The 14849-nt window shown below is 38.6% G+C and overlaps 1 protein-coding gene and 1 long non-coding RNA gene across 2 annotated transcripts in view; one reads left to right on the forward strand and one right to left on the reverse strand.

Moving 5' to 3' along the window:
- Positions 1 to 3599, reverse strand: part of LOC132519688 (uncharacterized) — a 34876-nt gene extending 31277 nt beyond the window's left edge. Inside the window, exon 1 of the long non-coding RNA XR_009540247.1 lies at positions 3159 to 3599. This is a non-coding gene — a long non-coding RNA (uncharacterized LOC132519688). The remainder of the gene's footprint in view (positions 1 to 3158) is intronic.
- A 225-nt stretch (positions 3600 to 3824) lies between these two features.
- SMARCA5 (SWI/SNF related, matrix associated, actin dependent regulator of chromatin, subfamily a, member 5) overlaps positions 3825 to 14849 on the forward strand; it is a 44583-nt gene continuing 33558 nt past the window's right edge. The window contains exons 1-3 of the mRNA XM_060147696.1: positions 3825 to 4367; positions 7548 to 7622; positions 12724 to 12890. Of these exons, the coding sequence (XP_060003679.1) occupies positions 4191 to 4367; positions 7548 to 7622; positions 12724 to 12890 (419 nt within the window). The 5' untranslated portion in view covers positions 3825 to 4190. The remainder of the gene's footprint in view (positions 4368 to 7547; positions 7623 to 12723; positions 12891 to 14849) is intronic.

The following is a 14849-nucleotide window of genomic DNA, read 5'->3' on the forward strand; positions in this document are numbered from 1 at the left end:
CCAAGAAGTTTTTTACCTAGAGCCAATTTAAGAAAGAAGAAAATATCTTTCACAAGGAAGGAAACGCACAGAGGACTCGAATTTTTAACTTGTAAATAGTAGGGGAAAAAAAGGTAATTTTAAATGACTACATAAATACATGAATTAACATCCAGCAGACACAAAGTCACCCACTGATATGAGTTGGTGACCAAATATGAGGGGGGTGCATTGGAACCTTACTTAATGTTTTTGTTTAATAGTAGGAGAATTCTGAAAAAGATACATATGTGATCATTGGTACCTAGTGTTGGAAATCCCCATTCTTAAGATACTCACAAACTCAACACTATTTTATTGTTGTCACGTAGTAGTCAGACTTTATTTTCCTAGACTTTCACAAAATAAATGAGTATGTGAGGAAGACAGCCTCAACATTACTACTTTGCTTTTGATAAACTTAATAAAATCCTTTCTGTTACCATTCAAGGCCAAAATGTTGAGAGAGTCCTGGCTCTTTGGCAACTTTTGTCCTCTGGCAATATCTCTTTGCTCCACTCTATTCAGCATACAACATGCTGTTCCAGCACACTAAATCCAATAGAGGGAATTTTAGGTGTAAACAAAATGTATTTGCATATTTGAGATTAACATGATTTTACATTGTAGTATTCTATATCTGGGAACATGTTTAAAGTAGTAATTCCTTCTAGTGTTTTCGCGACACTACTCCCTTTACCTTCCTCCTTATTAAAAAACAATTAGATTACCCTTCCTACAGCTAGAGGCTGACCCTTAGGCTTATGAGTCTTCAAGATTAGAATACCTAAGACTTGAACCCAGAGCTCACTCTATGTCAGGCACTGTATTAAACACCCTACGTACACTAGGGTGTTTTACAATTAAATGATTAAATGTCATTTAATTCTTATGACATTATTATAAGAATGTTATCCAAACATAAAGTCGGCATAATATAATAGCAAAAAGATGAGAAAAGACTGACTTCAGAGAAGTTAGATAACTTGCCTGCATTCACACAACTACTAAGTTCTTGAGCCTGCATGGGAATCTAGGCTTGCCTGACTCACTAGCCTATTCTCTTGCCACTATACCAATCCTATGTTATACTATCAATTTCGGAACTAGCTGTTAGTTTTAGCCTCTTGGTATTTGAAGAACAACAGGTCTTTGTCATTTGGCCACCATATAAGTACTACCATCTGCCTAACTCAATTAATGTCCCTATAGCTCAATTTCCAGGCATCCTGTCTTTTCTGTAACTCCTCTCTCCCCTTCCTCCCTGCTTCTAGACCCTGCTCAAAATTGGTTTCTCTGTCCCTGTTGTTAGATTAGTGATTCAAACATTCAAACATTGTTTTCTCTTCTTCCTTTTTTTTTTTTTTGGCTGCATTGGGTCTTCAGTGCTGCATGGTCTTTCTCTAGCTGCAGCAAACGGGGGCTTCTCTTGTTGTGGAGCACAGGCTCTAGGCATGCGGGCTCAGTAGTTGTGATTCATGGGCTCTAGAGCACAGGTTCAGTAGTTGTGCATAGGCTTAGTTGCTCCGCGGCATGTGGGATCTTCCCAGACCAGGGCTCGAACCCATGTCCCCTGCACTGGCAGGCAGATTCTTTAACCACTGTGCCACCAGGGAAGTCCTTTCCTCCTTTCTTTTAAGTATCTTTTCTCTATAATTTTCCCCACAAGATTCTCATACAGCGTTCATATGCTCATATGAGAAACGCACTCACAATATAAATGTGTATGTTAAAAAAGACAGTTGTCATTTTGGAGGCAATTTTATTTATTGTTTTTCTTGCTATTTGTTTTTCTTAAATTGTCAGACTTAAGCTTCATCCATTTATATATTCAGTATATTTTTAGGGTTTCCAAACCAGGACCCAAGATATTTACCTTTCATTATAGGGTGAAGAAATACTCTGAATATTAAATAAATGGTATATTCTTTCTACTTAATGTCAATATTAAATAAATATTTACTCATAAGTATTTATTTTATTTTTATTTTTAAAAATATTTATTTATTTGGTTGCGCCGGGTCTTAGTTGTGGCAGACTGGTTCCTTAGCTTTGGCATGAGAACTCTTAGTTGTGGCATGCATGTGGGATCCAGTTCCCTGACCAGGGACTGAACCCAGGCCCCCTGCATTGGGAGCGCAGAGTCTTAACCACTGTGCCATCAGGGAAGTTCTCATAAGTATTTATTGAGTGTCTATATGTCAGCTACTCCCCTAGACACTAACTTTTTACCCTTCCACACAATCTATTTTTGGTGAAAGTATTTTTTAGATATTAAAAATAAGTTTGCTCAATATAATAATACACAAATTCATTTTAGAAAAAATTAAAAAATACAAACAAAAAAGAATTAGGAAATATACACCAACAACAATCACTTTCAATACTTTTATGATTATCCTTCCAAAGTTTTATTCATATTTTTGAACTGCTAAATTTTCTTTTCAGTTAACACTATAGAATAAACATTCTTCTACATTAATTGTTGTTAAAGGTCAAGAATAGTTCATTTTGTGGGTGTACAATAGTTTTAAAATCATACTTTCAATGTTGGACTCTTAGCCTATTGCTAGTTTTTTTGCAATTACATGCGAAGCCTGTGATGAACATCATTTAGGTATTCTTCTTTTCATATATCCTTAGGCGGTTCCTTATAGTCTCAGAAATAGCATTTATAATGGACTGGGGGACATTTTTCCAGATCTCAATTAAAGAATTATCACTCGATTGGTTAAAAGTTTGCAGCCTATATATTCATAGGAGATCCCTTCTGTTTGAAATTCAACATAATCAAGTTTGCTCAAGCCTTAACTCTTTAAAAGTGTGTCTCCTTTATTCAATACGTACTGATAAGATACTGGACATGGGGATACAAAGATGAATAAGAGCCTGTGCAGGGCAGATAGCAATTTATTGCAGTGTGCAGATTTGCTACTGAATAGAACACGCTGCGCTTAAAATCTGCAGCAGATGGGTGCGCAAGACCCTCAGTATGTGTTGAAGAGAGGGCAAGGCAGTGTACAAACCAGTGGTGAATAGTTGTAACATTTCTTAAGAAGAGAAGAATGTACATTTTAATTTAATATTTGGTGGTTGAGGAAAAGATACAACCCATCGCCTCTTATCTATTGATTACTCACGTTTCTCACTTACATGGTGGTGGGCACAGTTTGCTTACTTTCAGCATGTAAATTCAGAGGAAATATCGCCTAACTCTGCACCGAAGAGTAGAAGGAATTTAGAAATGACTGATATAGCTAACATCTGATGACATAAAAAATCACACTAACGGGCACTCTTCCTTAGACAACAAAACAGTGAGACGTCAACTGGAATAACCACAACGTCGTCAACACAGTGGCGTCACGCGTATAAGCGAAGGCGGTTAAAGTGTTAAGGCCTGCCCAGACCTCCATGCTGCAGTAGGCAGCGCAAAACCTGTGCAAATTTTCAGGGAGTGCCGCCGATCGCTGCCAGCCACAGGAGATGCGGCGTCCGGGGACCGTGTGCCGTTAAGAACGCCTGTAGGATTGCACTCGCGTCTTGCCCGGGAGCGGAAGCACAAACCTACGCGTCCGAGCCCTCCCTTGAGGCCCCGCCCACTCCTTGCCCTAGAGCTTGCTGGGGGCCCTGGAGGGGGAGGGGCCAAGGGCGAGGAGGAGAGAATGCGCATGCGCAACTGGAACTCAGTCATTTAGCCAACTATCAATCTCGCGAGTGTTGAAAGTCGGTGGCGTAGGTAGTAGACCTGGATGCAGGCGAGATAGATGATATCTACCACAGGAAGAAGAGGAGGCGGCCAAGTCACTGCGCGCTCCCGGTCCCTCTTTCGCTTTCCTTTCCTTCTCCCTCAACCCTCCGCCCTACAGTAAATCAGCCCGCCTTCCTGACCTCAGTGACCCGGGTGACCCCGCCCACTCTCGTCGACGTGATTCCCGCCGTGAGGTAAAGCGCTGGTGGAACCCCGAGCCCGGCGGAAGAGGAGGACGACGAGAGGGGGAGGCTGCTGGGCCTGGCTAGGGCTCGTCGCGGAGCCGCGGCAAAGGGGGCGTTCGGGTGGTCCTCCCGCTCCTCCACCAGCTCATTGCGACGTAGCCTCCCAGGCCTAGGCCTCCTCCTCATCTCTGCCGGGCCCGGCCTCTGGCAGCAGCGGGTGACGCAGAAGGAACATCATGTCGTCCGCGGCCGACCCTCCGCCACCCCCGCCTCCCGAGAGCGCGCCTTCCAAGCCCGCAGCCTCGGCCGCCGGCAGCGGGAACAACAACAGCAACAAAGGCGGCCCCGAGGGCGTCGCAGCCCAGGCGGCTGCCTCTGCGGCCAGCGCCGGCGCCGCGGACTCTGAGATGGAGGTGAGAGCGGCTCGTGGCGTGGGGAGACGGCGGGATGGGGAGGAGGAACTGGTTCCCTCGCCTCTGTGTTAGTGATGAGACGCAGAGCCGAACTTCACCCCTGTGCACCCAGACTCGGCCTCGGACCCTGTGGATCCGAAATGATGCTCTCACCCTTGCGCCCTGCGCCTAGCCTATCCCAGCCGACTCAAATGGATCTCTGGCACTTCACATTTACATTATTTGTCTCTTTGGCGAACCTTGCCAAACCCTCGAACGCTCTTGTTAGACACATGTTCTTGATTACTGAGGCCGAGTGGGATCTACCTTTTTTTTTTTAAGCTAGACTCCCATAATTCCCTCGCCCATCTCTGAATCTCGATTTTAGTTTCCACTAAACTTGGGGGGAGGGCGAGGGAGATTTCCCCTTAGGAAAGAGGGTAGATGGGCGCGGTGGGGAAGGCATTTAAAAGGGGCGCCTCTGAGGACTTGGGCCTCCTTTTCTTCATCCCGGTCCTTGCGGGGGAGGTATCTGTTCCGGGCAGAAACAATGGCGAGAGCTGGATAGCCGAGGGCGCAGTGGGGATAAGCGGGGCGCAGCTGCTCCCTTGGAGGGAGAGGAGGCTCCTCCCAGGCACTGTTCCATGGGGAGGGAACTGACCAAGGCGGCAGCAGCTGTCTTGAACCCCCATCTCATTTGGGGAGGAGTGATGGATGGATGGATGGATGAATGAGTTAGTGAGTCAGGGGCTTTCAGACCAGCGCAATTCCTCTTTGGGGGCCTTGGCCTTTTTTTTTGAAAATTGGTACCTTTCGCTGCCGAGCCTGTCTTCTGGGCTGGGGCTGGCCGGCCAGGGGATGGTGACAGTACTGCGGGGGTGGAAAGATTGGGGAACTGCCAGGCGGGTCTCTTGGGTGTGCTCCAAGGCTTTGCGATGTCTGGGAACAAAGTGATTGCTTGCTCCTTCCAAATTTTATTCTTGGCCTTCAGTCTGTTTTGAGATATTTTATAGTTGCAGCCCAAAGATTTCTGGGAGTTTTCCATCCTTGGACAGATTGAGCGAAGGTAATACTGTTCTAAAAACGAACGTTGGTGCAGGATTAATAAGGAATTGGTAGCGCAGTTTACCATTGAAGCATTTGGCGCAGTAGTTTTATTTGGGCAACAGCGGTCTAATCTAAGGTGAAGTAACATGTTACTAGTTTTTGAAAGAACTTTTAGGTGACGGTGGGTTTTGGTGGATTAGGACATCTGGTGTTCTGTAGTTTTCAGTGACGAGATTTGTTTCAAATTCATATCTGGTGTTGCCTGTTTTCTCTTTCTTCAGGTTTTAAATGGTTCTTTTGCATTCCCAGGGTTAACTTGGATTCCTGCTTCGTGGTTTAAGGGGGTTTGAAGTTTGACACTAAAAGCAATTGTATGTAAATATGCAGTTCTCTGCAAATTGCTGTCCTTAGTTGTCCTCAGCTTCTCAAAAGGGGCTGTCATTCAACTGTTGGAATAACAACCAAAGTCTCACAAGAGGTGTTACGGAAACATCAGAAAGCAGAATAATTTAAAGCCTAAACTAAATATTTTGGCTTTCAGTTGCTATTTTTAAGTTAAAGTGGAATTAAAGTTTAACTATGAATATTAATGTTACAACAAGTACCAAATGATGTCAGTGGTATTTTTATTTGCCGGATGGGGAAATTGAGTCTTCTGGTAAGTAGAACCCACATCTGGCTCTGAAGCTGACCCTTTCCCCGAATATCTTGCCCTTTCATATTCTTTCAAAAAAGGTGTTTGACGATTTCATTTATTGAAGAATGACTTAGTTATTTTTACCTTCTTAGAATAGGAACATCAGTAATTTTATCAATCTTTTTACTGACTAGTTTTAGTTTTTATTTTTTCCTTCACATTATACTGTGATTTTTCTTTTCTTGGTCTTTTAATTTGGGTTTTTCCAAAATCATTTATTTTCTGACAGAGCCCACTTTCCTAGAAATATTAGCTAGCTTTCCTATGTATTAGGTTAATTTTTTCTTTTTGCTTGGTACTGATAGGTCACGGAAGCAGTCTCATTTTTTGTTTATTATTGTGATCTTTTTGGCAATGTGGATGGGGCCTGTCTTTGTTCATCCTCATTTCTCAGTATTGACTCGACTGATAGGTAGGTACACTGTATACCAATAACTATATGACCTCAAGAGTCCTAAATCCAAACCTTTTTTTTTTTTAATTAAAACTGTGAAAGAAATAATGACTGCTGTTGGAAAGCACATCTTATTTTTTAGGATGTATTTGACCTTCCATGGTATCCCATTACCATTTTGTGAAGTAGGCTAGGTTGGTGGCTTTGTCATTTTTACTTGTGGAGACCAGAGATTTGTGATGAGCTTAAGGTTACACAGGTTCCTACAGGTCTTAGCAATGAAGTTAGACTTGAATTTGGGTCAGTTGACCTCTTAATTTTAGTGCTATACCAGCCCCATCCCCCCAACTTCTTAATCACAGGTAGCTTTATTACAGTATGTATTGACACACACAGATTAGTACATCATTAATGAAAACTAGACTTTCACCAGCTCTTCTTATGTTCTTTTAATGGATGAGTGGAACTTTGCAGTGTAGTTGTTGCTGTTATTTTGTTGTTTGTGGCGTTTTGAATGTCAGGGTGAATAAATTTGCAAAAATAGCACATTTATTACCAGTTAAGGAATCAGATTGTACTTAAAGGGTATTCACTTTAGGCTGCATGATGAAATTTTTTAATTTTCCAGAGGATGGGAATCACCGTGACTAATGCGGCTTTCCAGGTGTATATTTGTGTAGCAGTACAGTAGATACTGCAATTTTATGATTAAAAGGGAACGTATTTTCTCCACATTTTATACTGTTGAATTTAGCTTCATAATTTTTGATTAGAAAATGAAACATTTGCTGAAAGTAATTTTGTTCTGGGATGATGGAGATAATAATCTTGTGTTTCAGTCTTGGCAGTAACCATGCAGTTTACATATTTGGATTAAATAAGTTGTTATCATCATGGTATTTTTCATCAAGGTTTCCTATCAGGTAGGATGACAGCCATTTAAGTATCTGGGAAATTTGGGACAGGAGTGTATTACTTTGAATGTGTTTTGGGCAGAAATCAGTCTAATAATGGTGTGTTGAGTATTCTTGAAGAACAATCCATGATTTTTCCCTCCTACCAGGAAGTATTTGATGATGCGTCTCCTGGAAAGCAAAAAGAAATCCAAGAACCAGATCCTACCTATGAAGAAAAAATGGTATGTTCTAGGCATATGAAGAGTTTTATATAAGCTTTTATTAGGTGATTAAGTGTACTAAAATTGAAGCACAGATACCCAATTTAAATATGTATAATGTGGAGTACTATAACTTTTGTACCTTACTTGACTTACTTGACTGTGTAAACCAAATATAGAAGTATGGCATGAATTCACATATTATGTAAATATGTGGGTTATGCTAACACCCCTTATGTTTTAAGATTTAGCATTGGGAGTGAGGTGAGTTAAAGACCGGAGAAGTAATTATTCAAGGTAATGTTTATTCTGCATGTGTCTGGCATTGTACTCTACTGGTTATAAAGCAAATAATACATGCTCCTTGCCTACAGCCTTCTTATAATATGGATGGGATCTTTACAAAAGAGAATATGAATGTTATACTTGAAAAATACCCAGCTCATGTTTCATATCCTCTTAGGAAACTTTATTTTACCCTGAGTTAACCAGTACCTACAAAGAGCTTTAAATTTAAATTTAGATTCAATAATAATGACTAATAGTGAATGATTATTATGTAGCAGGCCCTGTTCTAAGTGCTTTGTATGGATTAAACTCATTTAATTGTTTTGAAGTCTTAAAAAGTTAAAATAGCAGGTGTAATAATAACACCACTACACAACACAGTATGCTTCTGAAGAGTGGGGACAGTGTCTTCATCTTTCTGTCTTCAACACCCAGAACAATATCTGGCACATAGTACATTTTAACAAATCTTACTTTCCCCTTGTTCTTTGACTTTCTCTTCAATATCAATAAATGTTTATGAATCTCTTAAATAGCTTCAAAATCCTAAAAGTATGCACATGTGTATATGTATACACACATATAGTGTGCATAATACATATTGCAATATGTAAAGTAGAAATGATGTATTATTCTATATGATTTCTATTACATTTATATATGTGTGTATCTGTAACTGTCCTGCTGCCTTTCTTTGCTGTCAAACTTAATTGAAGGAAAAGATATAATTTCCAGCTCTATTTTTCCCATTCGTTCCTTTAACGCTTCACAACTTAGATTCTGTCATTAACACTGTACTAGTGATTCTAATGGCCAGTTCTTTGACTTAATTGTAGTTTGATTTTCCTTGCTGTCACTTGTGTTTGACACCATTGACCACTCCACAGAATTTTTTCTTGCCTTGAGAGACCTTTTTTTCCTTGATGATATCCTATTTACTTGACTAATTCCTTTGTCCTTCTCATTACATTCTGAACATTTGTTCTTGGACAGTTTGATCCTTGTCACTGGTTTTCATCTGCCATCTCTAAGTGAATACTTCAGATGCTTCCAACCATTGCATTTTCATTTGTTTGTTGGACGTTTAAGTCCCTTTGGTACCTCTTATTTAGGAGTATCCAAAATTGAATTCCTTATCTCTACCCCACACTTACACTTAGGATTATCTCAATGAATGAAACTTTCTCTTAATAAATACTCAAGCTGTTACAGTACCTCATAGTTTTAATAGTCTTGGCAAATTTAACTTCATAAATATTTCTCTTATCTTTTCCTCATCACCCTAGTTCAGTATTCTTCTGTTGCATGAATAATTGTGTTGGCATCTTTATTTGGCTCCTTTCTGATGCTCTGGCTTCTTCCACATCTCTTTGTGTTTTTGCAAAGTATATTTACAACACAAATCTGATTATATAATGGAGGTTTTCATGGTTCTTTACAATGCTTCTTGTCTTCACGGTTCCCTTTATTGTAAATTTTTTCTCACTTCCTACAGATTTTTTAGTCTCCTAGTTTAATTTCCTTTTTCAACATCATGATCTTGAGAAGCAGTTTTCTTCCAAGCAACTTCTTTATCATCTGCTAGATCCTATTCATAGGTAAGTCTTGATATCCACTCTTCATTCTTGAACCCAAGATGCTGAGTACTACTTGAGAAAACTAAAATAATAGTGCTGACTGGTACCGGAATAAGTTTATGGTTTTTACTGTCTTTGGCTTTCAACAATCCCATTTAGCCATTCTAAAACTTTGCCACTCTGATTAAGTGTTCTACTCCTTTTCTGCCACACCCTCATTTTCAGTCTTCCTCCACAAAGAATTGCAGGTCCATCATCCATTTACTTCCTCTCTGTTTCCAAGCATGTATGGCTTCTACTGTCGTGGTCGTTTCCTTCTGTCTCAGAGAAAGAAGCTTTTTCCAAGGCTATTGATTTTAATCTTCCATTTGATTTTATGCTTCATTCCTTTTAGGTTCCTAATCTTATTCTATTGTTTCTGATTTTTAGGAAGCGATTTTTCTCCTTAAACCTTTTTTTTTAATTGAGGTGTAGTTGATTTACAGTGTTGTGCCAGTCTGTGCTGTACAGCAGAGTGACTCAGTTTTACACGTATATGCATTCTTTTTTTAATATTCTTTTCCATTATGGTTTATCCCAGGAGATTGGATGTAGTTCTGTGTGCTAAGAGTAGGACCTTATTGTTTATCCATTCTAAATGTACTAGTTTGCATCTACCAACCCCAAATTCCCAGTCCATCCCTCTTCCTCCCCTCCCCCCCATTGGCAACCACAAGTCTGATCTCTATGTCTGTGAATCTGTTTTTATTTTGTAGATAGGTTCATTTTCCTTACCCCTCTTTTAAGATCTCAAGTCATTTTTATCTTAACCTTCTCATTTTTTCAAGCAGCAAGGTCTTTGCTTGTTATTCCCCTCAAACCTTTGCCACAGTTCTACTGAAAGCTTATTCTGTGTGTTCTGAACTTGGTTTTTTGCAACTAGTTTGTAACCGAGAGAGAATTTTGGAAATTATGGAATCTTTTGTAAGGCCCTGGTGAAACTTATATTTAATTCTTTAAGACAGTAGTTCTCAAACTTGACCTTGTAGAAGATAACAGAGAACAGAGATCTTGGATATTTTTGGTCTGATGGATCATGAACCACACTTTGAAAAAATACCACCTTAAGACATCTAGGGCCATTAAAGGTTTTTGAGCATTAGAGAGGTGTGATAAGGTCTAAGAATTGGGGGGACCCCCTCCCTTCTCTGTTGAAACATTACCTCTGTTCGGATTTTCCTGATCTTCCTGGTTAAAATTTCAGTGCTACTTGCACTTGCCATCACTCTGCTTTATTTTTACTTCTGAGTATTCATCATTTTCTGACAATCTTACATAATTTACCAATTATGTTCTGTTTTCAATATTGGATTATAATGAAAACTTCCTAAAGAAACAAAACACCTTTTCTGGTAGACACACAGAAGTATTTTTTGAATTGAATAGGTATTTATGAAGAAAATGTTGATTTGAAAATGTTTTTAAAGAAGTGAAGAATACATATTCAGTGATTTGAATACTGTAGAGTACTTTTACTTTAAAATATCTAGACTCTGACCTATCTGAATTTATTTCCAGAGCTTATTTATCTTGATCCAAACATAGCAACAATAATAGTCTTTTTTAAGTAGCAGCATCTTTCTCATTGCATGTCTTGGCTTTTCTTTTATTATACATGTATTAGGAAATGAAATTGTGCAAAATACATATATGTATATGGATCTCAGTTCAGTACTTTAAAACAGTTTTTTAGTCTTCAGAAACAAACAACTGAAGCTTGTCATCTATAGGACATTACTAAGGAGAAACATGTTGACCTGTTGTTAGTTGTATGGATTGGGCTACATTTGTGGTCCAGTGAAACAGTCACCCTGTGCCTTCCTGATAGCAAATTGGGCTTCAGTTTTACCTTGGTATGATTTAAAAAAATTATGTTTTCCTTTAAAAAATACATAGTTTTTACAACATTACGATGTTTGAGTATCTCTGGTGTTTGCTAGGTAAAATATTGTTTTGGAATTCATTCTAAAATTGACATTTTAAGCATTTATAGGTAGAGATGTTGAGCTGAGTAACTGGTTTCTCTGTTTATTGAACTCTTGTCTTCTTGTTTCTCCTTTTTTTAACCAAACTGTTAGAGTGTCTGTAAAAAGTCTGTTGTCTTAAAGGCTCTAGATTTCCCTTGTTTATTTATTTTTATATTTTTAAAATTTTATGCAGTGTTTCACAGAACTAACCCCCGAGGGTTTTTTTTTTAAATAATTCTACAGCATTTCTATTGATTGATTGATTGATTGATAGGCTGTGTTGGGTCTTCGTTTCTGTGCGAGGGCTTTCTCTAGTTGCGACGAGCGGGGGCCACTCTTCATCGCGGTGCTCAGGCCTCTCAGTGTCGCGGCCTCTCTTGTTGAGGAGCATAGGCTCCAGACGCGCAGGCTCAGCACTTGTGGCTCACGGGCCTAGCTGCTCTGCGGCATGTGGGATCTTCCCAGACCAGGGCTCGAACCCGTGTCCCCTGCACCGGCAGGCAGACTCTCAACTGCTGTGCCACCAGGGAAGCCCCACCCTTGTTTATTTTTATAAAAACTTGATTTCAAGATCTTAAATGTTTTTTGGTTTAAATTCTTCCATTCTCTTTGTGTGATAATAGGGAACATTCAAAGCAGTAGATCTTAGATATGAAAATAAGAAATGGTATTAAGAACTGCATTGGGTTAATGAGTATTTCATGAACTTAATAGATGTTTTTCAAGCCTGATAGCCTTTTAAAATTTAAAACAGCCTAACTGATGAATGACCAATGCATTTTTCCCCCTTCTGAATAAATACACTTGTATTGCATAATGTCTTTTGATTTTTTATTTGATATTTTTCGTCAACTGTATTGAAGTATAATTGACACACAATAGTTTTATATTTGTAATTCAGTGAGTTTTGGCAAACACATGCGGTCATTTAACCACCTTACAGTCATGATGTAGAACAGTTCTGTGATCCCCAAAACTTTTGCTCCTGCCCTCATCCCCTTGCCACTTCAGATCTGCTTTCTACGAAATCACTACTTAGAATTTCATATAAGTTGGATCGTATAGTATGTAGTCTTTTATGTTTGGTTTCTGTCATTTAGTATAATGCTTTTGAAACTCATCTGTGTTGTTACCCATAGCAGTAGTTTGTTCCTTTTAATTTCTGAGATTGTTGTGTGGAGGCATGTTGAAACCTTGATTTCTGAAGTTGTATTAATATTCTGATAAAATGTGTTTTAAAATTTTTTGCAGCAAACTGACCGGGCAAATAGATTTGAGTATTTATTAAAGCAGACAGAGCTGTTTGCACATTTCATTCAGCCTGCTGCTCAGAAGACTCCAACCTCACCTTTGAAGATGAAACCAGGGCGCCCACGAATAAAAAAGGATGAGAAACAGAACTTGCTGTCAGTTGGCGAGTGAGTAATATTTGATACTTAATAGTTGAAGCAAACTTATTTTTGATAGTCTTCATTAGGAGCATAAAATCACTTTATTAAAAAAAATTGTTTTGGTGCTGTTATTTATTTGGCCTGATTGGCTTGGCAGGATATAGCCATACATGTATAAATAAATAAAAATTTGCATAATGCTTTATTTTTATATGGACTGAATAGGGAATTCAGATGTATTCCACTCCTTGGAGTGGAAACAAATGCAGAGCTTAAGCGGCCTATTTAACATCACCTAGAAGGAATTAGAATAATCCAGCTTTGAACTTAGATCTGACTTGCGGTGTGCTCTGGTCTCCTGAACTACATACATGCATTGAGGGTATTGCTGTTATCTGAAGTCTGTGCTTGTGTGTGGATGTTGTGATGATTTATGCCACAGCAGTTTGTTTAAAATTTTTGTTACATACTTAGTTTTCTTTATATAAATTGAAGTGTCAAGGTGTATGATGACACTGTTAGGTGGTGGTTCAATATGTGTAAAGTAATTCTTACATGTTGAATTTATAAATTTTTTTTAGAATTTGTGCTGGTTGGATAACTAAGATGTTCAGTTTGTAATGATAAATTTAGGGCAATCTCAGCTCCCTGGAATGGCTATATGTAATTTCCAAAGTGAAAAATGAAATGTGATCAGTAATTAAAATATGCTAGGTTATCTAAAAGAGGAGAGTACAAACGGTTATCAACACTGTTAAATTTACTACATAGTATACAGAAACATGGAGGTATTAGCTCTATCTCGAGGACATTATCATCAAAAAGCATAGTACCTTAATTTTATTTGGGGTATTCTACTCATCTGATATATCTTTTTTGCTAATCCATTGTTTGTAACCAAAGTGCTTTTGTTTTAATACGTATGAAACTTCATGAGAACTTTGCAATTCAGATGTATTTAAATTTTTCAGACTTGAAGTTTGCAGCTGTTTAAATAGCGTCAGTCTCGTGCTCTGGAAATGCAGACTGCTGTAATGGATATTGTTATGGGGTCATCAGTATGATGGCATGAGAAGAAACACTTCTATTAAGAGCCTGTAAGATAAAGATACCATGTAGTAAATAGATAAAAAAATTGTTCAGCTTTGATCTTATTAGTGTTGGTGAAGAAAAGGAGTCTTGGTTAATAGATTTCTTTTCTACCCATCAAACCATCTTAAATGGAAAATTAGCTTAAGTGAAGTAATTAGGGTAATGGTACTGTCCTGTCCTTCAGTAAAAGTAGATACATGCTTTTTTTCCCCTTTCCATCATCCAGTTAACAATCAATGATGCCTCAATTTGAAGTAATAAAGCATATTCCAGCTTTTATCTTCAGTTTTAACCACCATAATAATTATCTTGATAATATATTGTGAAGGAGATTTTATAAAGAAAAAAACGAAGTTAAAATTCTCAGTTTATGGAGAATAACTTGGGGTTGGGGGGGCGGGTAGATCTTTGCACTAGGTTTCATAGGGTTGGAATGCAGAGAAGCACAAGAAATAACACTTTTCACTAAGACCTTCTGATTAGAAGCACATAAAACAAACAAAAACATCCTTGCGTTTTTATTGCCTTGGCCTGTATTTCTGAGGAATATTTCTCTGTCTGGGAAGGCTGATTATCCTCTCCCATCAAGCATGTAGTTTTGGTAGAACTAAGCAGTAAGTTAGATTTAGAGGTCACAAGAGTGGAATAATCTACTGTTTTCTAATTTAAATGAAAATATTTGTTGAAAATATGAAGGTATAATTGGAAACTTGAGAATTGGGGAGTAAATAGTTTTACTTACCTGAGTCCTTTAGAGATTAAGACATCTGGCAATATTATAACTACAGAAAATTAGTTATTAAGAGGAAGTCTCTGATTCTCTTGGGATGTAGAATCTGGGCAAGTGTATTTAAAATGCTTTGAGTAATTCTGATGAATCTAGTTAAGAGTCAT

Source organism: Lagenorhynchus albirostris, chromosome 4, assembly GCF_949774975.1.
Source record: "Lagenorhynchus albirostris chromosome 4, mLagAlb1.1, whole genome shotgun sequence".
NCBI lineage: Eukaryota > Metazoa > Chordata > Mammalia > Artiodactyla > Delphinidae > Lagenorhynchus > Lagenorhynchus albirostris.